The following is a 26686-nucleotide window of genomic DNA, read 5'->3' on the forward strand; positions in this document are numbered from 1 at the left end:
GTAGCAGTCTGAGAGAGTAAAGTCAGTACAGGTTGGAGAGGTAAAGTCCTCATTGAACAACTCTCGTTATATTGAGAGATTAAGTGACCTGTCTGATGTCACAAAGCAGTTAAGTGATTTAGCTGGAACTTGAATTCAAGCCACCCGACCTCAAGGCAGTGTTTCTTTCTTTACATATTATCATGTTTTAAAAGAATACTTTTCTTTTTTTCCTAATTATTTGATAATATTTTAAATAATTTTTCTATATTACATAAAGATAACATCCCTCCCTCTTTTAAATTTAATAGCTAGTAAAATTTATCTGACTCCTTTTCTCATATACCAGCTGCATTTTGTAGTCCTTAAGCCCAGAATCAGTAAAGAATGAGATGAAATCTGAGATCTATGTATTTTACCTGATTAAGTTCTTAATCTTTTACATGAATGTTTTCTGAAAAGAGTTTCATGTTTCGTGCTTGTATTTATTTTATACTATTCGAACAAGGTAGATTTCCCCCATACTGCCTAGCATATGTAGTATCTGGCTCATTTCAACATTGCTGTCAGACTTAAATTAAATCTTGGCATTAGAGTATCTTTACAGTCTACTTTTCCCCTTCCCTCTCTGCAGATCTGTTTTTAATTATTTTTCTTCTGTATTCCGAACAGTCTCTGGTTCTAAGAATGTACCTTGAGCTGTCGAGTCTAGCATAGTTCATTATGTGAAGTATATTTTTCTACTTAATTTTTTATATATTCCTTATATTGGCTCTCTCACGTGATTTTAAAAATTTGTTGTTAGGATTTTCGATAGTGTAAATCACCTGTATTGGTGAGAATTATAATTAGTTAACTTTTGAATTACAATTTCATCTTTTAGAATTATAATTAGTTAACTTTTGTTTTTTTTTCCCCACATAATTAGTCATGTAATGTATACTAAACTCTGAATGATATCAATATATTATTGATTTATTCATTGTCAAATCCCAAATCTGGTTTCCTTGGCAGACATATAGACTTGTGATAGGCATTTGGCATTTTGTGTTTTGGGCAGTGTGACTTTAAATCTACATAAACTTCTCTGCCTTTTGCCTCTGCTGTGTTCATAGATTCCAGGAGGGCTTCGTGTATGGACCTCAAGCGTTGGAGGTAGCAGACTTTTCAGCAGAAGGTAAAGCAGAGTGTTGCCTTCTGGTGTCATTGTGTGTGTGTGCTGGGATGGGCATGGGACAGGTTCCAGAGCTTTGCACAAATGTCATCACAAAATAATTTATAATGGTGCTTTTCACAAAATGTAAAACCAAGCTAATACTTGGAAATTTTATTCAGTATTACTAAAATACATAAAAAGTAGAAAAGTTTGAATAGAACTCCAGACAAAATTTCAGTCTCTCTGCTGTTAACTGAAGAGGAAGAATGTATAGTGCATGCTATCTAACTTTCTCAGACTTAGTTTTACTATGAGTTCTTCCTGGGAAGGTGTCCAAATCATTATTCATATGCTGTATTCTTCCTTGCTGCTCCTTTTACTGAAAGATTGCTTCACAGTAAATAGGCAGCCTCGTTGGTGACTCATGACTGGAGGACAGACATTTTTACTCTAGGTCCCATGTGCCAAAAATCTTTGTTTCTAACACGCTAATTACCTCTCTTCAGAACTTGTTAATATGCTCTTCTCTCAAGTTAGTTCTTGTTTCAGTAGAGAAACAAACACATCCCACTCATTTGTAAAATATGTTTTTATGGAGACCTTCTTAATGAGTTATTTTTAAGAAAATAATATGACATAACTTTCCTGGGTAATGCTTCTTTGATTTTTTAAAAAAATACAAATATTTTGCCATTTAGGTGCCAGATGTTATAGATATTACTTTCTTTGAATTTATGAAACCATTTATGAATTTTATTCAGATGATACTTAAGTGCAGGTTTTTTTTTTAAAGACCTATAGCAGCTAATAATGTTGCATTCTTAAACTTAATAAGTTTTTAGATATATTCCTAATGGAATTAGAGGAATGGTTTTCTTATGTCTTCCTGAAATTATATTTGTATTGCTATCAAGTGGCTGCATCTTATATTTTTTTTTTTTTGCATTTTATACTGTATATTAAGGACATACACCTTATGTGATATGGGGTATTTAGTAAATAGCTACTCTGTGCCCTCCACAGAGTCTTTCCATGTTATAGTCAACTTAGTTTCACTATTTCATTTTTTTCCTATTCAGAGATACTGCTTTCCTTAGCTAGAAGAGTTTCAGGCTGTTTATTGAGGTTAGCTGCAATTTTACCACTGAAGCCCTTTCTCCTTTCTTTGGTTCTCTTCACTGGCCATTTGGAGGATATTTTGTATTTACCAACAATAGATTGGAAGTAATTTCTTGAAGGCCCTTTCATACTTCATTTTTAGGCTAGTCCGCTGTTTTCACTGCTGTTGAATTATGCAGCCTTCTATTTGTTTAGCTAATCTTTCTCTGGTGTATTTTGTTATCAGTTGAGTATCTCAATAGATTTTCTAGTGACTAACATAGAAAATGTAAAGTAAACTGCTCGTATCAAGGCACAGAAAGACTCTTCCCCAGGTCCTCATCTCTACAACTTCTGTGAGAAGGATGTGATGAAATGGTTACAAACAGTAGTTTCTCAAAGATAATTTATTTTTTAGAGCTGTTTTAGGTTTACAGAAAGATTAAGTGGAAAGTAAAGAGAGTTCCCATATGCCCCTTTACCACCTCAACCTCATTCTCCCCACACCCCATCTCCCTGTGACTAACATCTTGCTGTAGTGGTATGTTTGCTGCAATTGAACCAGTAGTGTTACATTATTATTAACTAAATCCACAGTTTTACCTTAAAGTTCACTCTTTGTGTTGTATATTTTATAGGTCTGACAAATATATAACATGTATCAACCATTACAGTATCACGTGGAATAATTTTACTGCTCTAAACATACGCTGTGTTATAGGAGAAAGGGGCACAAGAGGATGGTCATGTCACAAGTCTTGGGCAAGTCCCTGGAATGGGCAGCCTAGTGAGAGTCCTTGGCTTTGTGCAGGAAAGAATTCAAGCCATAGTAAAGTGAACACAAGTTTATTTAGATACATATTCCATAGGCACAATGTGAATGTCTCAGAAAGCAAGAGTGGCCCCTCACTGTGGGCAGTTTATTTCTATGGGAAAAAGTGGGAAGAATATTCTAACTATCTTGGATAAGGGTTGGGGATTTCTGGGAATCAGCCACTACCTACGTTTTGACCTTTTATGGTCAGTGTCTGAACTGTCATGGTGCCTGTGGGTGTATAGCAAGGCTGTATAGTGAGGCGACAGGTAGACTGGAAGTAGAATCTTCCTCCGTCTTGGGGCTAGTTGGTTCTAACCAATACTTGTCATATCCCTGTACGGCTGTGTCATTCTTTTAATGGTTGTGCCCTGCCCCCTTCCGTCCTCTCTCACTTGTGGTCCATCCATTCATCCCTGCCTTCCTTCCTTTGAGCCCCCAGCAAGCACAGATATTTTTTTGTCTATATAGTTTCCTCTTTTCAGAACATCATAGTTGTATAATGTAGTTTGTAGTCTTTTCAGTTTTGCTTCTTTCACTTAGTGGTAAGCATTTAAGCTTCTTCTCTATGCCTTTCCATGGTTTGGTAGCTCATTTCTTCTTAGTGCTGAATAACGCTGCATTATCTGGGTATACCACAGTTAATCTATCCATTCACCTACTGAAACACATGGTTGCTTCCAAGTTTTGGCAGTTATGAATAAAGCTGCTATAAACGTTCATGTGCAGATTTTTATGGGGACACAAGTTTTCAATTCATTTTGGTGAATGCCATGGAGTGCAATTGCTTTATCATATGAAAAAAGTATGTTTACTTTTGTAAGAAACTGTCTCTATTATTACCATATCAACTTGAGTTTGTCAATGTCCACAAAAAAACTGGTTGGAATTTCGATTGGGACTATGTTGAATCTATAGATCAAATTGAGAAGAATTGACATCTTGACAATTTTAGGCCTTCTTTGCTATATACATGGAATATCTCTCAGATCTTTTTTGATTTCCTTTTTCAGTTTTATCGTTTTCCTTGTATAGACCCTGTACATGTTTTGTTAGTCATAACTAGGTAATTCATTTTTGGACCTGCTGTTGTAAATGTTAAATTGTGTTTTTAATTTCTAGTTCCAACTTTTCATTGCTGGTGTATAAGAAAGTATTGGCTTTTGCATATTAACCTTCATCCTGCAGCCTTGCTATAATTGTTTATTTGTTCCAGGGGTTTGCTTGTTGTTCTTGGAATTTTCTCCAAAGACAGTTATACAAATACACTTTTATTTCTTGCTTAATCTCTGTAATTTTAATTTCCTTCCACATTTTATTGCATTGGCTAGGACTTCCAGTATGATTTTGAATAGGAATGGTGAGAGCAGATATTCTTGTCTTGTTCCTGATCTAATTGGGGAAGTCATCAGTTTTTCTTCATGAGCTATGATAACCACAATAGATTATCCTAATCAGGAGTATAGAAGATGTAAAGTATTGCTTATATCAGGCCACAGGAGGATTCATTCTCCCTCCCCACACTCCCTTTCCCTCACCTAAACTTCTTTGAGAAAAATAGGATTAAATTGATCGTTATAAAAATATTTTAAATGAGGGAATTAAGGCAGTTTTAAGGGGAAGACAGAGGATGAGATGGCTGGATGGCATCACTGACTTGATGGGAGTGAGTCTCAGTGAACTCCAGGAGTTGGTGATGGACAGGGAGGCCTGGCGTGCTGCGATTCATGGGGTCGCAGAGTTGGACACGACTGAGTGACTGATCTTATCTGATCTGATGAATATTACTTAGTTCCTTTACTCTCTTGTGAACTTCTGTAGGTTTCAACTTCTATGAAATTGTGAATTTCAGTATATTATTACAACCCTTGTAGTGTCCAGTATGCACTACAATTGGCATAACTATTTGTTGAATGGAAAACTTAATTTTTAGACTCTTAACTGTAAACCTCTATCTTATTAGAAAAGGCAGAAAACCGATAGCATTAGATCTCTAATATATTCAGTCAGTCAGATACTTGACAGTTGCAAGGTATCGTGATGGCTACAAAAGATACAAATAATAATGATACCTCCTCTCAGAAAACTTATTACCCGTTTAGGAAAGGTTAATTTCAAATTTCATGTTTCATTTTTGCTGATATGCATTTCTCAGAAGCTCTTATTTCTATATTTCTTTTAAGCATTCCAACTGAAATATCTGTTTGTGGACTTCTTGGGTAGAAGAAGTGGGTAGTGGACACTGTGCTAGATATTTTACATATATGATCTCATTTATCTTAAAAATTGTGCAGTGTTATTATTTTCAATTAACAGTGTAAAAACTGGTAATATGAGACTATGCGTAATTTCTTTGTTGTCTGATTTAATATATTAGGTGTATAATTCCATACCTTAAGCTCTTTAAATCACATACTGTGAAAAAGTAACTTTACAGAGTGGTATATGATGAATGTCGGGTGTATAGTATAGAAATGTGCTTGGTGAACACAGAGAAGAAAGCTTTGACCTCAGAATAGAACTAGTTCATAAAATTTCTGGAAAGCTTGACCTTGTCTGATGGATCGAAGACTAAGGCAAAGAGAGATCAGGAAGATCAGCCAATGTAGAAAAGACTGAGGGCCAAAAAGAACAAGTATTTTGTGATTTGACAGTGTAATATAAAAATGTAAAAATTTCTACTGTTGTAGTAAAAGAAATAGAACAAATTTTGTCTATTATCTTAAACAAGAACTACTCCATTTTTCTCTTAAAGTAATTTCCACTGAGTTTGCTTATTGTTTGTTGAAGACGAGAGAATAGATCACAGAACCACTGTGTAAATCTCATGTCATCAGTTGCCAAGGACGTCTTTGTCTGCTGAGTTCCAGTGATCAGTACAGCAAGTGCGGAGGGATTAAAAGCATGGAGGAAAAATGGAAGATCAAAGGAATCCAAAATAAAGGACTTTCCTAAAGTCAAGTGTATTTTATTTAGTCTTTTCCCGTATCTCAGTGGTTAAGTACCCCAGAAATTGCCTTTAACATGCTAAAATTTGTGGAGTTGCAATGGTGTCCTTGCTTTCAGTGAAGTTAGTGTATTTTTGGGAAGACCAGAGTATGGTTAACATAATTAGAAACCACTCAGCCGTGGGCTTCCCTGGTGGCTCAGTTGGTAAAGAATCTGCCTACGATGCTGGAGACCACCTGCAATGAAGGAGACCTAGGTTCAGTCCTTGGATAGGGAAGATCCTCTGGAGAAGGAAATGGTGACCCACTCCAGTAATCTTGCCTGGAAAATCCCATGGACAGAGGAAACTGGAAGGCTACAGTCCATGGAGTCACAAGAGTTGGACATGACATAGCAACTGCACCATCACCACCAGTCGTGTTAAGCACCATATAATGTAGACTGTTAATACTGTGGGGTCTTTCTCCTTAAATAATGTTCTTCAGGGTTCTCTTCTCTTTGCTATTCTCATAATTTTAATTTCTATCTATTTTCACACTCTGTCCTAGCCCATGTCTTCCTTCTAAGCAGTAGATTTATCCAAATGCCTTTTGGACATCTTCATTTAGACAGGACCACAGTGCATTCAGCTTCAACTTACAAAAGCTTTTGTCTGTTCTTTTTGACTCGGTGTATGGCACCCAGTTGACCAAGTGAAAAACTGACCCTCATTCTTACTTTACTTCCTCATTTCTAACCACATGTTCTGTTGATCAGTTCAGTTCAATTGCTCAGTCATGTCAGACCCTTTGCAACCCCATGTACTGTAGCATACCAGGCCTCTCTGTCCATCACCAACTCCCAGAGCTTGCTCAAACTCATGTTCATCGATTGGTGATGCCATCCAACCATCTCCGTCGTCCCCTTCTCCTGCCTTCAGTCTTTCCCAGCATCAGGATCTTTTCAAATGATGCAGTTCTTTGCGTCAAGTGGGCAAAGCATCAGTCCTTCCAATGAAAATTTAGGACTGACTTCCTTTAGAATGGACTGGTTTGATCTCCTTGCAGTCCAAGGGACTCAAGAGTCTTCTCCAACACCACAGTTCAAAAACATCAGTTCTTCGGCGCTCAGCTTTCTTTATTGTCCAACTTTCATATCCAAATATGACTACCAGAAAAACCATAGCTTTGACTAGACAGAGCTTTGTTGGCAAAGTAATGTTTCTGCTTTTGAATATGCTGTCTAGGTTGGTCATAACTTTCCTTCCAAGGAGTAAGTGTCTTTTAATTTCATGGCTGCAGTCACCATCAGTGATTTTGGAACCCAAGAAAATAAAGTCTGTCACTATTTCCATTGTTTCCCCATCTATTTGCCATGAAGGACCAGATGCCATGATCTTCCTTTTTTGAATGTTGAGTTTTTGCCAGCTTTTTCACTCTCCTCTTTGACTTTCATCACGAGGCTCTTTAAGTTCCTCTCTGCTTTCTGCCATAATGGTGGTGTCATCTGCATATCTGAGGTTATTGATATTGTTCCCAGCAATCTTGATTCCAATTTGTGTTTCATCCAGCCCGGCATTTCACATGACGTACTCCACATATAAGTTAAATAAGCAGGGTGACAATATACAGCCTTGATATACTTCTTTTCATATTTGGAAGCAGTCTTTTGTTCCATGTTCAGTTCTAACTGTTGCTTCTTGATCTGCATACAGATTTCTCAGGAGGCAGGTCAGGTGGTCTGGTATTCCCATCTCTTGAAGAATTTTTCACAGTTTGTTGTGATCCACACAGTCAAAGGCTTTGACATAGTCAATAAAGGAAAAATAGATGTTTTTCTGGAATTCTCTTGCTTTTTCTGTGATCCACTGATGTTGGCAATTTGATCTCTGGTTCCTCTGCCTGTTGATACTGTTTCCTTATCATCTTTCAGATCCATCTACTTTTGTTTCCTCTGCCACCATCCTAATTTTGACTGTAGTCATCTCTTAAATTACTGCAGAGGTCTTCTGTTTATTTAATTAATTTTTATTGGAGTATAGTTGCTTTGCAGTGTTGTATTTCTGCTGTGCAGCAAAGTGAATCAGCTATATCGCTCTCCCATTTTTGGATTTCCTACCCTTTTATGTCACCATAGCAGAGACCTTTTAATGTTATTCTCCCTGTTCTCTCCTCACCTCCTACCTATTCACAAAAGCACAGTTTGCTTAAAATCCTTTTCTTCTTGGGATGCAGTCCAGTTTCCTTAATGTGGCTTACCTGTTCTGTTTGAACTGGCCCTGCTTGGTTTTCCTTCAGCTTTATCTTGCTTTCCCCTTTCTAAACCAGCTGTACTAAAGTTCACATGCATTGTTCTCTTTTGCCTCTGAGCCTTGACACATTTTGTTCCTTTTCGCCAGTAGGGGAGAGAGAAGACATGAAGCTGTAGTGACCAGAAGCACTGACTCAGGTGAATCTTGGATCTGCTCCTTAACTAGCTGTGTCATCTAGAATGATCTAACCTCTCTGCTTTCAGTGTCCTCATTTGTAACAATGGAGAGAGTATAGTACTAGCTCCTTGGCTTGTTAATGAGGATTAAAAGAGTTAATGTAGTTGAGGTTCTAAGAATTGATGCCTACCTCATACTGAGTACTATAGAAAAATAGCTATTTTTTATAATTCTTACTATAAATGTGTTGGGATAGTAGACAGCATAACTTTTTATATTTTAAAGATGATTTAATGACAAATATGCTTTTTTCCCCTTCATAAATTACAAGTTGATTGGCTCATTATTATTGGTATTTTTGTTCTTGGCTGGGCAACAGCTTCCTTTTTCTAACCTCTTGTTTTTCAGTTTTTTAGGTTTTTAGTGACTAGAATTTGATCTTAGGTTGACTTTCCTGTGAAATGGATCATCTGACATGGATCATTAGGTCTACCTGAATTTTTATACAAACTAATCCAGGTCAACCTATATGGAAACTAAAAGAAAATTAATTCTTAATAACTAATAGCTGACTTTTTACTTCATGATATATGTCATGTTGATTTAAGTTTCAAGTAAAATCCTTTAAAGGAATTCACTTTTTCCATATTTCAGATTGTGGATTATAATGGTTCAAATGGTTTGAATTCTAGCAAAGATACTATGTTAGGAATAGACTCTCTGAAAGGAAGAACTCTGTTTTTCTCGGTATTCATAATTCTGCTTACACTGAATACTTCCCAGAATACTTCTGACACCAGAAATGTACAGGTTTTTTTCCCATACTGACCAGTTCTCAGACACCAGCTGGGAATCCTACGATTTAACTCAGTTTCGACACTAATTGCTCAGAGTTGATACAGAGCCAAGATTAAGGGCTTAGTCCCACTAGACTGCCCCTCTTCAGATGCCGGTGGCAACTGATGGGTCCCCAAGTTGCCCACAACCTCTCACTCAGCTACCAACTAGAGGTTCCCGCGACTCTCTCCTCAGGTTCAGTCATGTACTAGCATGGCTCATAGAACTCAGGAAAACAGTTTACTTACTGGGTTACTTGTTTATTACAAAGGATATATTAAAGGATACAAATGAACAGCCAGATGAAGAATATATAGGGTTAGGTCTATGTCTGGAAGTGTCCCAAGCACAGGAGCTTATATTCCTGTGGAATTTTGGGATGTGGCAACCGCCCGCCCCTCCCCAGCAAGTGGATGGGTTCTTATTCACTAACCCAGAAGCTCTCTGAACTCTGTACTTTGGGGATTTTTATGGAGGCTTCATTATATAGACATGATAGATTAAATTACTGACCATTGGTGGATAATTAAATCCCCAGGTCCCATTTGGGTTGGGGCAGCAGTAGGGGACACTGAAAGTTCTAATCACCTGGTTTGTTCCCCTTGCAGCCGGTCCCCATCCAGGGGCTATCTAGGGACTTTCTGAAAATCACCTTTATAACATAAACTCAGATGTGGTTGAAAGGGGTTTGTTATAAATAACTGAAGAGCTTCTTTGATTTTTATCCTTCTGGAGATACTCCATGAGTAAAAAAACGGATAATATAATAAAAGATGCTCCTATGCTCTAATTGCTTAGGAAATTACAAGTATTTTAGGAGCGGTGATCCAGGAGCCCTGGAGGAAGACCCCACAATATGTTTCTTACTCTATTACAATATCACATTCTCTATTATCATGGTACTTAAAATCAGCCAGGAGAAACATGCAAAAACTTAAATCTTATCAAAAGAGGATTCCTCAGTGGTCTAGATTTGGCTGAACTTGTAGTAATACGGTGAAAAATGTGTATGTATTTAAATTTTAAATGTTGATTTTGATATCTTGCTAGTTTCTCTTTTGAATATTTGTTTTTCATTGATACTTACAATTTGATATAACTTTGTGAAGACTGACATCTAAAAGTGTAACTAAAGAAGCTGGTTGATGATCTAGTTCTTTCTGTTCTGATGGTGCTAGACTAGAGAATGACAAAATATTGATACTTTTCTTCTCTCCTAGGAGATTGTTGCTTTCTGGTGAAATTTTAAATATGCATATGTTTCCAATAGATACCGGTGTTTGATTCTTACTGTCATTTGAATTTTATTCCCCAGAATATATTTTTTTTTATCTTTAGGATATACATTTTTAAAAGAAGATTTTCCAGATTTTCTGTTATGCTGAAAATATTTTTTAAGTTGATCAAAGCTAATAAACAAGTTTATTTCAGTGCAACAAATGTTTAGTTTCTGCTATTTGTGAGGTACTTTGTTAGCTCCTAAAAAATATACAAAATGAGTAAGATATTTTTTCTCCATCTCCAAAAGAGGGAGGAGACTATGAGTCAATTTTAGGTAAGTGTAATAACAAAATAGAATTTGTACAGTTTTTTTGTTTTCCTTTGAGAGAATTTTGAACAGAATCTTTGCTCTACTAATCATGCTCTTTCGAAACATCAGCAACTGTTGATATGACCACCTCCTTTCCGTTCTTTCCAGTTTGACTTCCCTTCTGCATTTGATGCTTTTGCCACTTACTTTTTGATACTGTTCTTTGGCTTCTATATACAATTTACTCTTTTTCTTTTACTTCTCTAACTACTGTTTATTAGTTGCTTCCCTCCTCGGTTTTGTTTTTTTTTTTTTAATTAAGAAAAATTTTGTACATAAATAAATAAGGGAATAATTACATTATTTGAAAATTCTTTGGGTTTAGTCAGAATTTGCAATAACCCCATGAGTGCAGTGAGTCCGGTTTAATTATGCCATACAGCAGTCTGTGCCTAGTTTCTTCGGTTTTACCATTTATGGTTTTATAAAAGCTATCCATATGGGTCCACTTGGTTTGGACTCATAGACAAATTGGTCTCCAGCCAGATACTCCATCTTGTTATGTATCACACCTCTCCATAGAGCTGAAATGCTCCCTTAAAGAGAAACTTTAAAAAACCCCACAAACTCCAGTTTAGATTTGGCAGTCACTGTACTATGGTGTTTGAGTATTTTTGACTTAGCAATAAATAGTGTTTAAAAAAAAAAAAAGATTTTATAAAATCAGAGATGTTCAAAGTTCAAACTCTAGAACAATAATACCCATATAAGCTCCATCTAGGTTTAGCTGTTATCATTTTTGTATGTTTTTTTCTCTTACTCTTTTTATATATGTAAATTATTTTTTGTTATCATAGAACCATATGAAATTAAGTTGCCACTGTCATGACATGGTACTCCAAAATACTTCTATATCTCCTAAGAGTAAAGATATTCTCCTGCATAACCATGATGCCATTGTCCTGTGTTTAAAACAAGTAATTAAAAAAGAAAATTTACCACGGTAAAATAATATATAATATCTAGTCTATGTTTAAAATTTCCCAGGTGTCCTGAAAATACATTCTTATAGCTATTTTTAATGTGAATCACAATCTAGCCAAGGTTTTCATGCATAATTGCTTGTTACATGTCTTGAGTAGACTGATTCTCTGACCTTTTTTTTGAGTCCTTTTTGGTTTGTTTTTATTTTTTAGAAGGCAGACCAATTTTCTGGTAGTGTCTTACATCTAGATTTGCCTGTTATCAAGGACCCTGATGTTTCCTACAACCTGTTGAAGAGTGGCATTCAGTAGAGACGGGCCTTTGAACCCCTGTGGCTTTGCTACTGTGAATAGGTTATGAGTCCCATTATTAATCATCTTAAGTTCTTTGGCCACTGGTGAAATTTGGATCAGCGAAAGCCCATGCGTCCTTTCGCCTCCACCCATGAGCATTGTCAGTTTACTCTGGTAAACAATATACATGTTAGCATTAGGTAGGTGCCAGGCTGAAGGTGAAGTTCCAGTACTTTGGCCACCTGATGTGAAGAGCACACTAATTGGAAAAGACCTTGATGCTGGGAGAGATTGAAGGCAAAAGGAGGATGAAATGGTTGAATGGCATCACCAACTCAATGGACATGAGTTTGAGCAATCTCCGGGAGATGGTAAAGGACAGGGAAGCCTGGTGTGCTGCAGTCCATAGGGAGGCAAAGAGTTGGACATGACTGAGCAACTGAGCAACAACAACAGGATGTGAAGAGCCCAGGCCACCACCTTTCATCTCTTTTCTTCTGTATTCTTTCTCTTTGTGGCCACGTTTACTCCTCTGATTTTAACAGTTGCCTGTGTAACGAAGTTTTCTAGATTGCACTTTATTTCCTTTTGTTCATCTTCTCCTGGCTATCCAGTAGTCACCCTAAAATTTACACTCCAAAATGAATTTATTCTTTACTTGCTAACTGGCTCATTGTCAGTACTGTGCTCTGTGTGAGTCAGTGGGAGTAGAAGGTATAGTGTAACTAGCCTTGCTTTCATTGAGACAACACACCGACTGGAAACCTCAGTCTTCAGCTGTTTCTCTGCTTAGCACTCTCGTTTACATGTACACATATGTGCATATGTATTTATTCATCAAATACTTCTTTAAGTACAATGTTTCTATATATATTTGGCCACAGTAGATAAGACTATATCTGGATGGCCTCTTGAATGGATTCCTTCCATTCTTACCATATTTATTCTAATTTTGGTCTTCATCAATCCTTCCTAGAACTTTTACAATGTTCTCTCTACCTCTGGCTTAAACCCTGTGATTCATTCTACATTCTGTCTTATTGAGAATACTTGCTTGATCATGTTTCTTCTTTTTTTTTTTTTTTGATCATATGTTTCTCTTGCTTGAAAACCTCTGATGGCTTCCCATATTATACAGGAAAAATGCTATCTTTTTAGCATATCATACAGGACTATGCTAATTCCATCTTCTTTGCTCTTTTTATGTATTTCTTCATGTTTTGGGTTCTAGCTATACCTGTCTTCTGCTGATTTCTTGAGTATAATGTGGATTTTACTCTTCAAACTTTGTTCATACATTTCTGGTGTCCATAAGGCTCTGACCCCTCTTCTTTGTTTAATGAAATCCTGCTTATGTTTCAAGGTCAGCTTGGAGTGTTCCCTTTGAAAATTATTTACCTAATATCCCTCTATCTACTCCCTGCACCAAACCAAACCCTTAACATTCTTTTCTGATGTACTTTGCACATTTGTCTGTTATAGTGCTTATCAGATTGTATGCCTTGCTTTTGTGTTTCTCAGTGTAAAGGTTCACAAGGGAAAGAATCATCTTGTTTTTTCTTCTGTTCTTAGAGCACAAAGCTTGGCACATAGCACATGCTTGGTAAAGCATTTCTGAAAGGAAAGTCTGACATTCCATGTTACTTTACTTTCTGTAGCAGGTGAGTCTAATTTGAGATTATGAGTTCTCAAAGGAAGGTGATAGTTTATATAAAGTAATTGGTTTACACTAAATATCTGCTAATGATTGAGTTTAGTTCAGTTGCTCAGTCGTGTCCAACTTTTTGTGACCCCATGAACCACAGCACGCCAGGCCTTCCCGTCCATCACCAGCTCCCAGAGTTTACCTGAACTCATGTCCATTGAGTCGGTGATGTCATCCAACCGTCTCATCCTCTGTCGTCCCCTTCTCCTCCTGCCCTCAATATCTCCCAGCATTAGGGTCTTTTCAAATGAGTCAGCTCTTTGCATCAGGTGGCCAAAGTATTGCAGTTTCAGCTTCAACATCAGTTCTTCCAATGAACACCCAGGACTGATCTCCTTTAGAATGGACTGGTTGGATCTCCTTGCAGTCCAGGGACTCTCGAGTCTTCTCCAACACCACAGTTCAAAAGCATCAATTCTTTGGTGCTCAGCTTTCTTTATAGTCCAACTCTCACATCCATACGTGACTACTGGGAAAATCATAACCTTGACTAGACGGACCTTTGTGGACAAAGTAATGTCTCTGCCTTTTAATATGCTGTCTAGGTTGGTCATAACTTTCCTTCCAAGGAGTAAGTGTCTTTTAATTTCATGGCTGCAGTCACCATCTGCAGTGATTTTGGAGCCCAAAAAAATGAAGTCAGCCACTGTTTCCATTGTTCCCCATCTATTTGCCATGAAGTGATTGGACCGGATGCCATGATCTTAGTTTTCTGAATGTTGAGCTTTAAGTCAACTTTTTCACTCTTCCTCTTTCACTTTCATCAAGAGGCTCTTTAGTTCTTCTTCACTTTCTGCTATAAGGGTGGTGTCATCTGCATATCTGAGGTTATTGATATTTTTCCCAGCAGTCTTGATTCCAGCTTGTGCTTCATCCAGCCCAACATTTCTCATGATGTACTCTGTATATAAGTTAAATAAGCAGGGTGATAATATACAGCCTTGATGTACTCCTTTCCCAATTTGGAACCAGTCTGTTGTTCATGTCCAGTTCTAACTGTTGCCTCCTGACCTGCATACAGGTTTCTCAGGAGGCAGGTCAGGTGGTCTGGTATTCCCATCTCTTTCAGAATTTTCCACAGTTTGTTGTGATCCACACTGTCAAAGGCTTTAGCATAGTCAGTAGAGCAGAAGTAGATGTTTTTCTGGAACTCTTGCTTTTTGATGATCTAATGGATGTTGGCAATTTGATCTCTGGTTCCTCTACCCTTTCTAAATCCAGCTTGAACATCTGGAAATTCACAGTTCACGTAATGTTGAAGCCTGGCTTGGAGAATTTTGAGTGTTACTTTGCTAGCATGTAAGATGAGTGCAATTGTGCGGTAGTTTGAGCATTCTTTGGCATTGCCTTTCTTTGGAATTGGAATGAAAACTGACCTTTTCCAGTCCTATGGCCACTGCTGAGTTTTCCAAATTTGCTGGCATATTGAGTGCAGCACTTTCACAGCATCATCTTTTAAACTTAACACTTAAATATTTGTTTATTTTTGTCTCCGCTGGGTCTTCATTGCCGGGTGTGGCTTTCTCTAGTTCTGGTGAGTGGGGGCTACTCTCTAGTTGTGGTGCATTGGCTTCTCATTGTGGTGGTTTCTCTTGTTGCAGAGCATGGACTCTGGGGCACTCAGGCTAAATAGTTGTGGTGCATGGGCTTAGTCTACCTCATAATGTGTGGAATCTTCCTGGACCAGGAATTGACCCATGTCCCCTGCATTGGCAGGTGGATTCTTAACCACCGGACCACCAAAGAAGCCCCTATTTTTGATACCTGAACCCAAAAGCATTACTGCAGATATGTTTGTTTTAATTAAAATCACTTCTGAGCAGTAAGAATTTGCCATAAATAGGAGTTTCTGAAATTTTATTATTTTAGAGCTTTTAAAATAGTAAATGTTTATCTGAATTAGAATTCTGAATGAAACAAATAGTATAAAATGAACATTGTTTAGAGTAAGAGAAGTATATTAATAAATCAGTTTTAAGAAAAGAGATTAAATAAAAGTGGTCTTTCTAAAGAATGGAGGTTAAAAAATAGTCAGATTTCCATGTTGCAAGGAAATACTGGACTTGAATAAGGGAGACTTTAACTGTACTTTGGTGATGTTTAGAGAATGAGTAGGTGAAATATATGACAGATGAAACATAAAGAAGGTGCTGGTGTTATTTGACATTATTTGTTAATAAGGGGAATACAAAATAATAACAATACCCTGTGGTGGTGGTGGTGGTTGTTTATTTGCTAAGTCTGGTCTGATTCTTTGCAACCCCATAGACTGCAGCACTCCAGGCTCCTCTGCCCTCCACTATCTCCTGGAGTTCGCTGAACTTCATGTCCATTGAGTTGGTTAACCCTGTACAAGACTTTTAATATTTTAGAATTATTTTTGAAGGAATATTGTAATTTAAGTTAAAAATCCTGCTAATTAACAATGCTATGGTGTTGAATTTTATGGCAAGTCAAATGATATGACGTCTGGGCTTTGTTTGAAAATAATCAAGAAAAGTGGAAGTAGTAGGAATAAGACTGGCCATGTGTTGGTAATTGTTGTAGCTATATGATAGAGTATCACTATCATTTATTTTGTAAAGGGTTTCCAAATAAGGACTCAATACTGAGTGAATATAGAGTGATATTGAGTAATTCAGAATTACCAGTGTAAAACTAAATGATACTTCTTTAGTTTTGTTTTCCAAGTTTTTATTCCATATTGTTTTGTTCTTCTTTTTCTATGAGATATGGAAGCCTCTTAAATTGCTAAGCCAAATCATCACATATTGAGGGAAAGAGATATAACATTGATTTATGGCAGCATTCTTCTTGAATAAAACAATTATTGACAAGCCCACAGCTAACATCATACTCAGTGGTGAAAAGCTGAAAGCACTCTAAGATCAGGAATAAGATGAGAATGCCCACTCTCACCATGTTTATTCAGCATAGTTTTGGAAGTCCTAGCCATAGCAATCAGAGTAGAAAAAGAAATAAAAGGAATCCAAATTGGAAAGGAAGAAGTAAAACTGCAGATGACATGATAGTCTCTGCAGTTTTACTGCAGATAGTCTAGAGACAAGATGTCTCTAGAAAACTACTAGAGCTCATCAATGAGTTCAGTAAAGTTGCTAGATTCAAAATAAGTACCCAGAAATCTTTTGCATTTCTATACACTATCATCAAAATACTAGAAAGATGAATTAAGGAAACAGTTCCATTTACCGTCGCAACAAAAAGAATAAATACCTAGGAATAAACCTACCTAAGGGGGCAAAAGATCTGTACTCCAAAATCTGTCAGACACACAAAAAAGATGATGCATGTGGAGAGATAAACCATGTTCTTGGATGGGAAGAATCGGTATTGTTAAAATCACCATACTGCCCAATGCAGTCTACTGATTGTATGCCATCCCTATCAAATTACCAATAACATTTTTCACAGAACTGGAACAAAAAATCTAAAAGTTTGTGCAGAAACACAAAAGACCTTGAATAGCCAAAACAGTCTTGAGAAAGAGTACTGTATTTCTGGTGATTTCATTAATTTGAATTATGTTCTTAAAGTTTGGCAAAGAAAAAGGACGAATTCATAGAATTGTTTGTTTTCTTAAGGGATGTGAGACAGAAGTTCAGAAATTGTTCTTTCTTCTTCCTGTTCTCTTTTTCTCCTTTCCTCATTCCCATGTTGCCTCAGTTTCTTTTTGAGGTGCCAAAAAAATTATCTATGTGCTGCTTCCTCCAATCCAGTATCACATCTGTGGGCTCAAGTCCTTTAAATCTGAAACTCCCTCAGTAAATTTTTTTTTTTTTTTAACTGAGGTATATTGACAAGCAATACTGGTTCCAGGTGTAAAATACTGTAATGATTCAATATTTGTATATATTGTGAAATGATCACCACAATAAGCCTGTTAACATCTTTAGGGCATCTCCCTTTTGGACTTCTCAGATATTTTATTTTTGATTAGAGTTTTTCTTTCTAGCTAAAAGAAAGATTTACAAGCTGAAGAATCTTCAGAGATGTGACCTGAGTCTCCTTAATGGTATCATCCCCTGCATCAACCAAGCTCAAGAAACCCAGACTTATCCTGGATTCAGACTTCTTAATTTTCATTATTTGTTCATTTGGTCCTGCCAATTCCTCTTCTAAAATGACTATCACAAGTATTCCTTCTTTTTGCCAGTCTTACTATTGCCATTCTGTTTTGGAGAATGTTGTGCTTGGAAAGTTTCATCTGAGATCTGCTTCTGGCTGCTAGCCTAGCTTCTTCATTTTCATGAGGAGGTTTTAACAGGATTGTCGTAAGCCCCTTTTGGAAGCTAACATTCTGTTACACTGATCCAGGGTCTTTCCTTGTCACACTTTCATTGCAGTAATCTCCTAGTTGTTTTCCATACCTCTAATCTCAGTCCTTTCTAATAAGATTAATCTTTGTACATAACTTTGCTTGCCATTAGGATAAAATCTTATATTTACTGGTCTCTATTCATGTTATCATTTTTCTGCTTAGTTGTTATTGGCACAATTAGACAAAATGGAAGTTTCACCCATCTTCATAGTCTTTCTCTCCTTCACCTACATAATCAAATTAGTTACTAAATTCTGTCACCCCTAATGTTATTCAGTTGCCAAGTCATGTCCGACTTCTTGTGACCCCATGCACTGCAGCACGCCAAGCTTTTCTGTCCTTCACTGTCTCCAGAGTTTGTTGAAGTTCATGTCCATTGAGTTGGTGATTCTATCTAACTAACTCATCCTCTGCCACCCTCTTCTCCTTTTGCCTTCAGTTTTTCCCAGCATCAGGGTCTTTTTCAGTGAGTTGGCTCTTCACATCAGGTGGTCAAAGTATTGGAGCTTCAGCAGCAGTGTTTCCAATTCATATTAAGGGTTGATTTCCTTTAGGATTGATTAGTTTGATCTTGCTGTCCAGGGGACTACTCAGGAGTCTTCCTCAGCACCACAGTTGGAAAGCATCAATTCTTTGATGCTCAGCCTTCTTTATGGTCCAACTCTCACATCTGTACATGACTACTGGAAAAACCATAGCCTTGACAATACGGACCTTTTGTTGGCAAAGTGCTGTCTCTGCTATTTAATATGCTGTCTAGGTTTGTCATAGCTTTTCTTCCAAGGAGTAAGCATTTTTTAATTTCATGGCTGCAGTCAGTCCATAGTGATTTTGGAGCCTAAGAAAATAAAATCTATCACTTGCCACTTTTCCCCCTTCTATTTGCCATGAAGTGATAGGACTGGATGCCATAATCTTAGTTTTTTGAATGTTGAGTTTTATGTCAACTTTTCCACTCTCTTCTTTCACCTTCATCAAGAGGCTCTTCAGTTCCTTTTCCCTTTCTGCGATTGGAGTGGTATCATCTGCATCTGAGGTTGTTGATATTTCTCCTGGCAATCTTGATAGTGATTTATCCAACCCAACATTTCACATGATGTACTCTGCATATAAGTTAAATAAGCAAGGTGGCTATATACAGTCCTAACATACTCCTTTCACTATTTGGAACCAGTCCGTTGTTCCATGTCCGGTTCTAACTGTTGCTTCTTGGCTTGTGTACAGATTTCTCAGGAGGCAGGTAAGGCTGTCTGGTATTCCCATCTCTTTAAGTATTTTCCACATTTTCTTGTGATCCACACAATCAAAGGCTTTAGCGTAGTCAATAAAGCAGAAGTAGATGTTTTTCTGGAATTTCCTTGCTTTCTCTGTGACCCAACAAATATTGGCAGTTTGATCTGGTTCTTCTGCTTTTTCTAAACCCAGCTTGTACATCTGGAAGTTCTCGGTTCATGTACTGCTGAAGCCTGTCTTGAAAGATTTTGAGAATAACTTTGTTAGCATGTGAAATGAGTTCAATTGTATGGTAGTTTGAATGTTCTTTGGCATTGCCTTTCTTTGGGATTGAAATGAAAACTGACCTTTTCCTGTCCTGTGGCCACTGCTGAGTTTTCCAAATTTGCTGGCATATTGAGTGCAGCACTTTCACAGCATCATCTTTTACAAATTGAAATAGCTCACCTGGAATTCTACTATGTCCACTAGCTTTGTTTGTTTTAATGCTTCCTAAAGCCCACTTGACTTTACACTCCAGGATGTCTGGTTCTAGGTGAGTGGCCATACTATCGTGATCAACTGATTCATTAAGACTTTTTTGGTATAGTTCTGTGTATTCTTGCCACCTCTTCTTAATCTCTTCTGCTTCTGTTAGATCCTTGTTGTTTCTGTCCTTTATTGTGCCGATCCTTGCATGAAATGTACCCTTGATCTCCAGTTTTCTTGAAGAGATTTCTGGTCTTTCTCGTTATATTGTTTTCCTCTATGTCTTTGTCTGTGTTCACTTAAGAAGGCTTTTCGTGATATTCTGTGGAACTCTGCATTCAGTTGGGTATACATGCATGCATGCTAAGTAGCTTCAGTAGCGTCCAACTCTGTGCGACTCTATGGACTGTAACCCGAAAGGCTCCTCTATCCGTAGGATTCTCCAGGCAAGAATACTGAAATGGATTGCCACGCCTTCCTCCAGGGGATCTTCTTGACCCAGGGATCAAACCTGCATCTCTTAAGTCTCCTGCATTGACAGGTGGGTTCTTTACCACTAGCGCCACCTGGGAAGCCCTTAGTTGGATGTATCTTTCCCTTTTTCCCCTTGCCTTTTGCTTCTTTTCTTTCCTCAACTATTTGTTAAGTCTTGTCAGAGAACTACTTTGCCTTCTTGAATTTCTTTTGCTTTGAGACGGTTTTGGTCCCCACTTCCTGTACAGTGTAATGAATCTCTGTCCATAGTTCTTCAGTCACTCTGTCTACTAGATCTAATTCCTTGAATCAAATCCTCACTTCCACTGTATAATCATAAAATATTTGATTTAGGTCATACCTGAATGGCCTAGTGGTTTTCCCTACTTTCTTCAATTTAAGTCTGAATTTTGCAATAAGGAACTGATGGTCTGAGCCACAGTCAGCTCCAGGTCTTGTTTTTGCTGACTGTATAGAGAGCTTCTTCATGTTCGGCTGCAAATAATGTAATTAATCCGTTTTCAGTATTGGCCATCTTGTGATATCTACATGTAGACGTGTCTCTTGTGTTTTTGGAAGAGAGTGTTTGCTCTGACCGGTATGTTCTCTTTACAAAACTCTGTTAGCCTTTGCCCTGCTTCATTTTGTACTCCAAGGCCAAACTTGCCTGTTACTCCAGGTGTATCTTGACTTCCTTCTTTTGCATTCCAGTCCCCAATGATGAAAAGAACATCATTTTTGGTGTTAGTTCTAGAAGGTCTTGTAGGTCTTCATGGAACCAGTCAACTTCAGCTTCTTTGGCATTAGTAGTTGGAGCATAGATTTAGATTACTGTTGAATGGTTACTGTTGAATAGATTACTGATGTTGAATGGTTTGCGTTGGAAACAAACCAAAATCATTCTGTCATTTTTGAGGCTGCACCCAGTACTCCATTTCAGAGTCTTTTGTTGACTATGAGGGCTACTCCATTTCTTTCTAAAGGATTCTTCCCCACAGTAGTAGATATAATGGTCATCTGAATTAAATTTGCCCATTCCTGTCCATCTTAGTTCACTGATTCCTAAGATGTTGATGTTCAGTCTTGCCATCTCTTGTTTGATCAAGTTCAATTTACCTTGATTCATGGACCTAACATTCCGGGTTCCTATGCGATATTGTTCTTTACAACCTTGGACTTTCACCATGAGACACATCCATGACTGAGCATTGTTTCTGCTTTGGCTGAGCCTCTTCATTCCTTCTGGATCTTTTAGGTATTGCCCTCTGCCCTTCCTCAGTAGCATATTAGACCCCTTCTGACCTTTTTGCTCCTCACTGTTTACATAAGAAGTACACGTTATTTTGTGGCACTTCCTTGGTTCCTTCCCTCTTCTTTTCCAACCTAATCTCGTCTCTTGCCCTTTGTCATAGTGCCCTCAGCTTCCAGCTATACTGAATACCAGCTCTTTCCTGAATATGCCTCTGTTAGTTTTTTCATGCCCTACTTCTGCCTGAAATTCTCTGACCCTCCCATCATCCCTTCTCTTTCCAGGAAACTCTTCCCTCAAAGGCATTACTCTGTAGTTATCTTCCTTAAATACCAGTGGCATTTTCTCTGTGCTTATAGTGCATATATCTTGGGCACAGAGGCAGTCGTATCAGAGTTATCTGTTTATGTTTCCTACTCACTCAAAATCTCTTTCCAGGTGGGTTGTGAACTCTGATATCTAGGGTAGCTAGTCTCTAATTTTGTTCATCCTCAGAATTTGGCACAGTGTTGGAATGTAAAATATTGACTCTGCGTTTGTTTGTTGCTTGATGTAAAATAAAATAGTGAGGACCTTCTGTTTTCCTTTGAAGCAAAAAGAATTTTAACCCTGTAGTTTGAAGACTGAAAAATTTCCCTTGACTTTGCTTGCGCCTGAATTCCCTCATCTTTTTTTAAAAAAATTTATTTTAATTGAAGCTAATTAAAATATTGTGGGTTTTGCCTCCCTCATCTTTTCTTAAAAGAGTCTTCTAAATTGTTTGTCTGTCATACATTCTTGGGACCAAAGATGGCCCAGGCTGAGCTGGACAGCTGGTAGTATTATTGATAGGAGCCAGAAAGCCCTGGACATGTCTAATTATAACAAGTGAGGTTTGGCCAAATCTTAACTGCACTCATGCATACAGGCTGTTGAATGATTCTTCAGCTTGCTAAAAGTGACTGGTTGCTGGATACCAAGTTTGAGCATTTCTGAAAAATATAAGACTATGTTTTTCATTAAACTGGTTCCTAATATTTCAGTCAAAAGATGAACCTGCTTCTTGAGGCTTGAGAAGTTCTTCCCTGAATTGCATTTAAAATTTCCCATTGAGCCTAGTTTTCTAACTGGGATAAAGCTTTCATTTTAAGGCTGCCATTTCTACAATTTGCACAAGTATGTGCTTCTTATTTTTTTCTACTATCTCTAGAATTGCTTGCATCAAGAGTTTTCCAGAACATAGTGTCTCAGATGGAAAATGTAATAGAATCCCAGTCTCTGCCAAATTAATTTTTCTATTTTGTTGTTATATAATGTTCCCATTGAACAACTTTTGTGTGTGTGTGTGTGTGTGTGTGTGTGTGTGATGAATGCTGAGAAGGAAGCTGGCATGCTTTTGATACAAATTGCAGATGTATAGGAGAAATGTCTTAAAACATTTTTTTTTAATTTATTCTTTTTGGCTCTGTTGCATGGCATGTGGGATCTTAGTTCCCCGATCAGGGATCAAACTTACACCTCCTGAAGTGGAAGCTCAGATTCTTAACCACTGGACAACCAGGGAAGTCTCAGGAGAAATGTCTTTAAAGCATTCTGTATTAAATAAAACCAGGTTTATACTATATATTTACTTTTAATTCACCTGGATTTACTTAGTAAACTCCTTTAATTATTTTCAATGTGCAGTTGCTCTAACTGTAGTATCTAATATACACTAAAATTTAGCAAGCAGTTTCCCTGAAGGCTTTGGAATTACTTTGTCTGTCTTTATTATAGTAAATAATAACTTCTTTTATTTTAGAAATAAAATAGTTTTAAGAAAGAATTAAGCTGCCTCTAAAAACTAGGTCATCATAGCCATGGAGGCCAGGTTCACCTGAGTTTCAGCCTTTTCAGGTAAAAGAGTAAATTATACCTTTATGATACTTCATATTATCTGTGCCTGAAACATATGAGCTGTGTGGTATGAATTTTCACATGAATCCTGGAGAGGGGCTCTCACATGGGATGGGAGCGATGAAGCTTCTGTGTCCCTTGTGCTAGTCATCAAAATACTTGTGGGCATTGTGGGAAAGGACAGATCTTCAGTGTTCATAACTAAGGTATTGGCATCTGTCCACAGATTGGCATTGACATAGTGCAGTGATGAAAGTGAGTCCATATGCCCTCTGGGTTTCTGCCAGTTCTTCATATGGTGAACCTCAGAGGTGCCACATCATCATTTTATCATCTACAGTTAACATAGAAGAGAACTGGTAATCATGTATGCATCTTCCTTCATTCTCAACACAAAAGCTGCAGATAAGCCTCAAGTCTGCAGATCTTTGAGTATTTTATTAATTCAGCAGATGGAAGTTATATTTAAACTTATTAAGTGAAATAATTACTGGGTTTGTTCATAGATCCTATCCATATAATTCAGAGCAAGAGGCCTATGTTTCAATCTATTCTGCTCAAGCTTTCAAATTCCTTTGACAGCCTGGATGTGAAATTCAAAAGTCATTAATGTGATGTGTTAATTTTGCACTTTTTGACTTACTGCAAAAATCTTATAGTTTCCATAGCAACAATAACCTATCCAGATTGTGTAATATTCTTTACAGTATTAAAAATAAAACTATGCAATTACATGAGCTTCTGGAGCACTTCATTTAGGGAACTGAGGATTGGAATATTTCTTTAAAAAGAAAAGTATAATTTCATGTGAAGATTTTGTCAGAAATAGTTTTTAACTTTAGGAATTTATTTAATTAAATACTTAGTAGTAGATACCTGATGGTAAATTTAATTACTGATTGTGTGAAATTTGCATTGTAAGCATTGTGTTAAGCATCGCAGACACAAAACGCTTTCACAGGCATACCCACACGTATTTTCAAGGTAGGGGGGATATTTGGCTTTAATTACATTCAGTCACCTGCTGCTGGTGTTGATACTTCTTAGTGGCTTGTCGGGGGTCTGAAAAACGTTTAGTTTTATGTTTGGAGGAAACAGGATAGAAGAAAAGGAAAATGGGATCACCTATCTTTGACGTTGCTCTTTAAAACATGTCTGAAACATGCCTAAGATATTACTTTGAAAATACTAAAGATTATTTTAATAGTCAACTGTTTTCAAAGCGTCAAATTACTTTTTTTTCTTTTCCCCTCTAATTTAAGAGACAATATGATACTAGTACTAAAGCTGGTTAACATAACTTTCCACATCTTAACACAACTGTTTTTCTTTTTATGTATCACCTTCAGTGGTCTTCAAGCCTGGTAGCTCAGTTGGTAAAGAGTCTGCCTGCAATGCGGGAGACCTGGGTTCAATCCCTGGATTGGGAAGATCCCCTGGAGAAGGAAATAGCAACCCACTCCAGTATTCTTGCCTGGAGAATTCCATGGACAGAGGAGCCTGATGGGCTACAGTCCATGGGGTCACAAAGAGTCTGACATGACTGACTGACTAACACTTTCACTTTTCACCTTCAATATATTCACACACACTCGTATATCTGAGTGTATTTTTTTAATACAGTATAATTTATATATTTTCTCAGCAGTGTATGATAAACATTTTCATGTTTCTAATGATTTTCATGATTATCATTTTAGTAATTGCAGAGCAGTCTGTTGACATGTGGTACAAATTCTGTTTATCAAAATGCTGCTTGTTTCCTGAATGGCATATATTGGAAGAAAAATGTATATAATATTCAGACTGTTGGAAAAAGTAACCGTAACTCAATTATTTGCCCAAAACACAGATGATTGTGAAAATCTTTAAAATGCACATGAAATGATGTTTTAAAATGCATATTATGAATACACTCTTAAACTGCTTTATCTGCTAGTAAACAGAGTGGGGAAAATGAGCAATAGGTAAGTAAGACGTTGAGGCACTACTGAGGTACTATCATTTGACGAAATCTTTATGATATGATGATACAGTGTTGAAGCTCTAATATAATCAAAAGGCAAAACTCAGACGGCATGGGTTATACTCCTCTTGTCAGAATAACCAGTGATAGGACTCACATTTGTTACATTCAGCTGGGGCCTTGCTTTGGCTGGTCGTGTTGTTGGTACTCTGAAGATACCTCATTGCACTGGACACTCATTGATACTATTTTTATGGATGGTATCCCCATTATTGAGCCGCTGTCTTCCCTTGGTTAAGCACCCTGGTAACTACTGACACCAGAGTCTCCCAGAATTCCTAATCCTACCTCCATTAATTGGAAAATTCACTGTAACTACCAAGTTTTTCCTAGGGATCTTGAGAATGAGGTGTTGGTGGCTAGTTTTGAAGTCTTTCCAAGGCTTTTGGTTGAGGTCTTAGGGCTTTTGAATGTTGCCTATCCTTGGTGAAAACTAGTGTGCCTCAGTGGGTCAACAAGGCTTCCCTGGTGGCTCAGATGGTAAGGAATATGCCTGGATTGCAGGAGACCTGGGTTTGATACCTGGGTTGGGAAGATCCTCTGGAGGAGAAAAGAGCAATCAAGTATTCTTGTGTGTAGAATTCCATGGACAGAGGAGCCTGATGGGCTACAGTCCATGGGGTTGCAAAGAGTCAGACACGACTGAATGACACACACACACACACACACACACACACAGTGGGTCAACATTCTTCTATAACTCCTCCATTTATTACATGGGTCTTATACTGTGAAATTATTTTGAATAAATATAGAAGTTTACATCTGTCATTTATTTTTAAATTAATGTTTATAACAGAATGCTTTCATAGACTCCAGATAATTAAGACAGTAGAATTATCTTACAATATGCTTGAGTTTATATTTATGCTTGTTTACTTTTTGAAACTCGTGTTGTGTTTAGTATCCTGTTCATTTCAATTTTGTAGTTTGTGTTTTGGCTCTATCTAATGTTTTCATTGTGACATGAATTTCTTTTGATATTTTACATTTTATAATTGAAATGTTATCAGAAATAATAAGCAATGCATGCATAGTGAGTGTTTACATATCACTGAGGCTGGTACATTTCATTTTTCTTATAGTTAAAATTTTGAATCTGAAAATATATAGAAATAAATAATATTTTTTGTTCCTATGCAGAAAAGATGAAAAAGAATATGCATTGAAGCAAATTGAAGGCACAGGAATATCTATGTCGGCTTGTAGAGAGATTGCAGTAAGTGGACATAAATGTTATTTATTTTGTTATTTATATTTGGTGATGAT

The 26686-nt window shown here is 37.2% G+C and overlaps 1 protein-coding gene across 4 annotated transcripts in view; it reads left to right on the plus strand.

The window, feature by feature from the left end:
- The window catches only part of CDK19 (cyclin dependent kinase 19), a 169944-nt gene that overhangs the window by 36870 nt on the left and 106388 nt on the right, over positions 1 to 26686 (plus strand). For 2 of the 4 annotated variants that reach the window (XM_070376467.1, XM_005890225.3), the window contains exon 2: positions 26561 to 26636. The exons of 1 other annotated variant lie outside the window; for it this stretch is intronic. In XM_070376467.1, coding sequence (XP_070232568.1) covers positions 26561 to 26636 — 76 coding nt within the window. Of the gene's footprint in view, positions 1 to 1094; positions 1157 to 26560; positions 26637 to 26686 lie in introns of all 4 variants that reach the window. One more of the 4 variants, XM_070376466.1, reaches the window with a different exon arrangement.

The sequence above is a fragment of the Bos mutus genome, chromosome 9, assembly GCF_027580195.1.
Source record: "Bos mutus isolate GX-2022 chromosome 9, NWIPB_WYAK_1.1, whole genome shotgun sequence".
In the NCBI taxonomy this organism is placed as follows: domain Eukaryota; kingdom Metazoa; phylum Chordata; class Mammalia; order Artiodactyla; family Bovidae; genus Bos; species Bos mutus.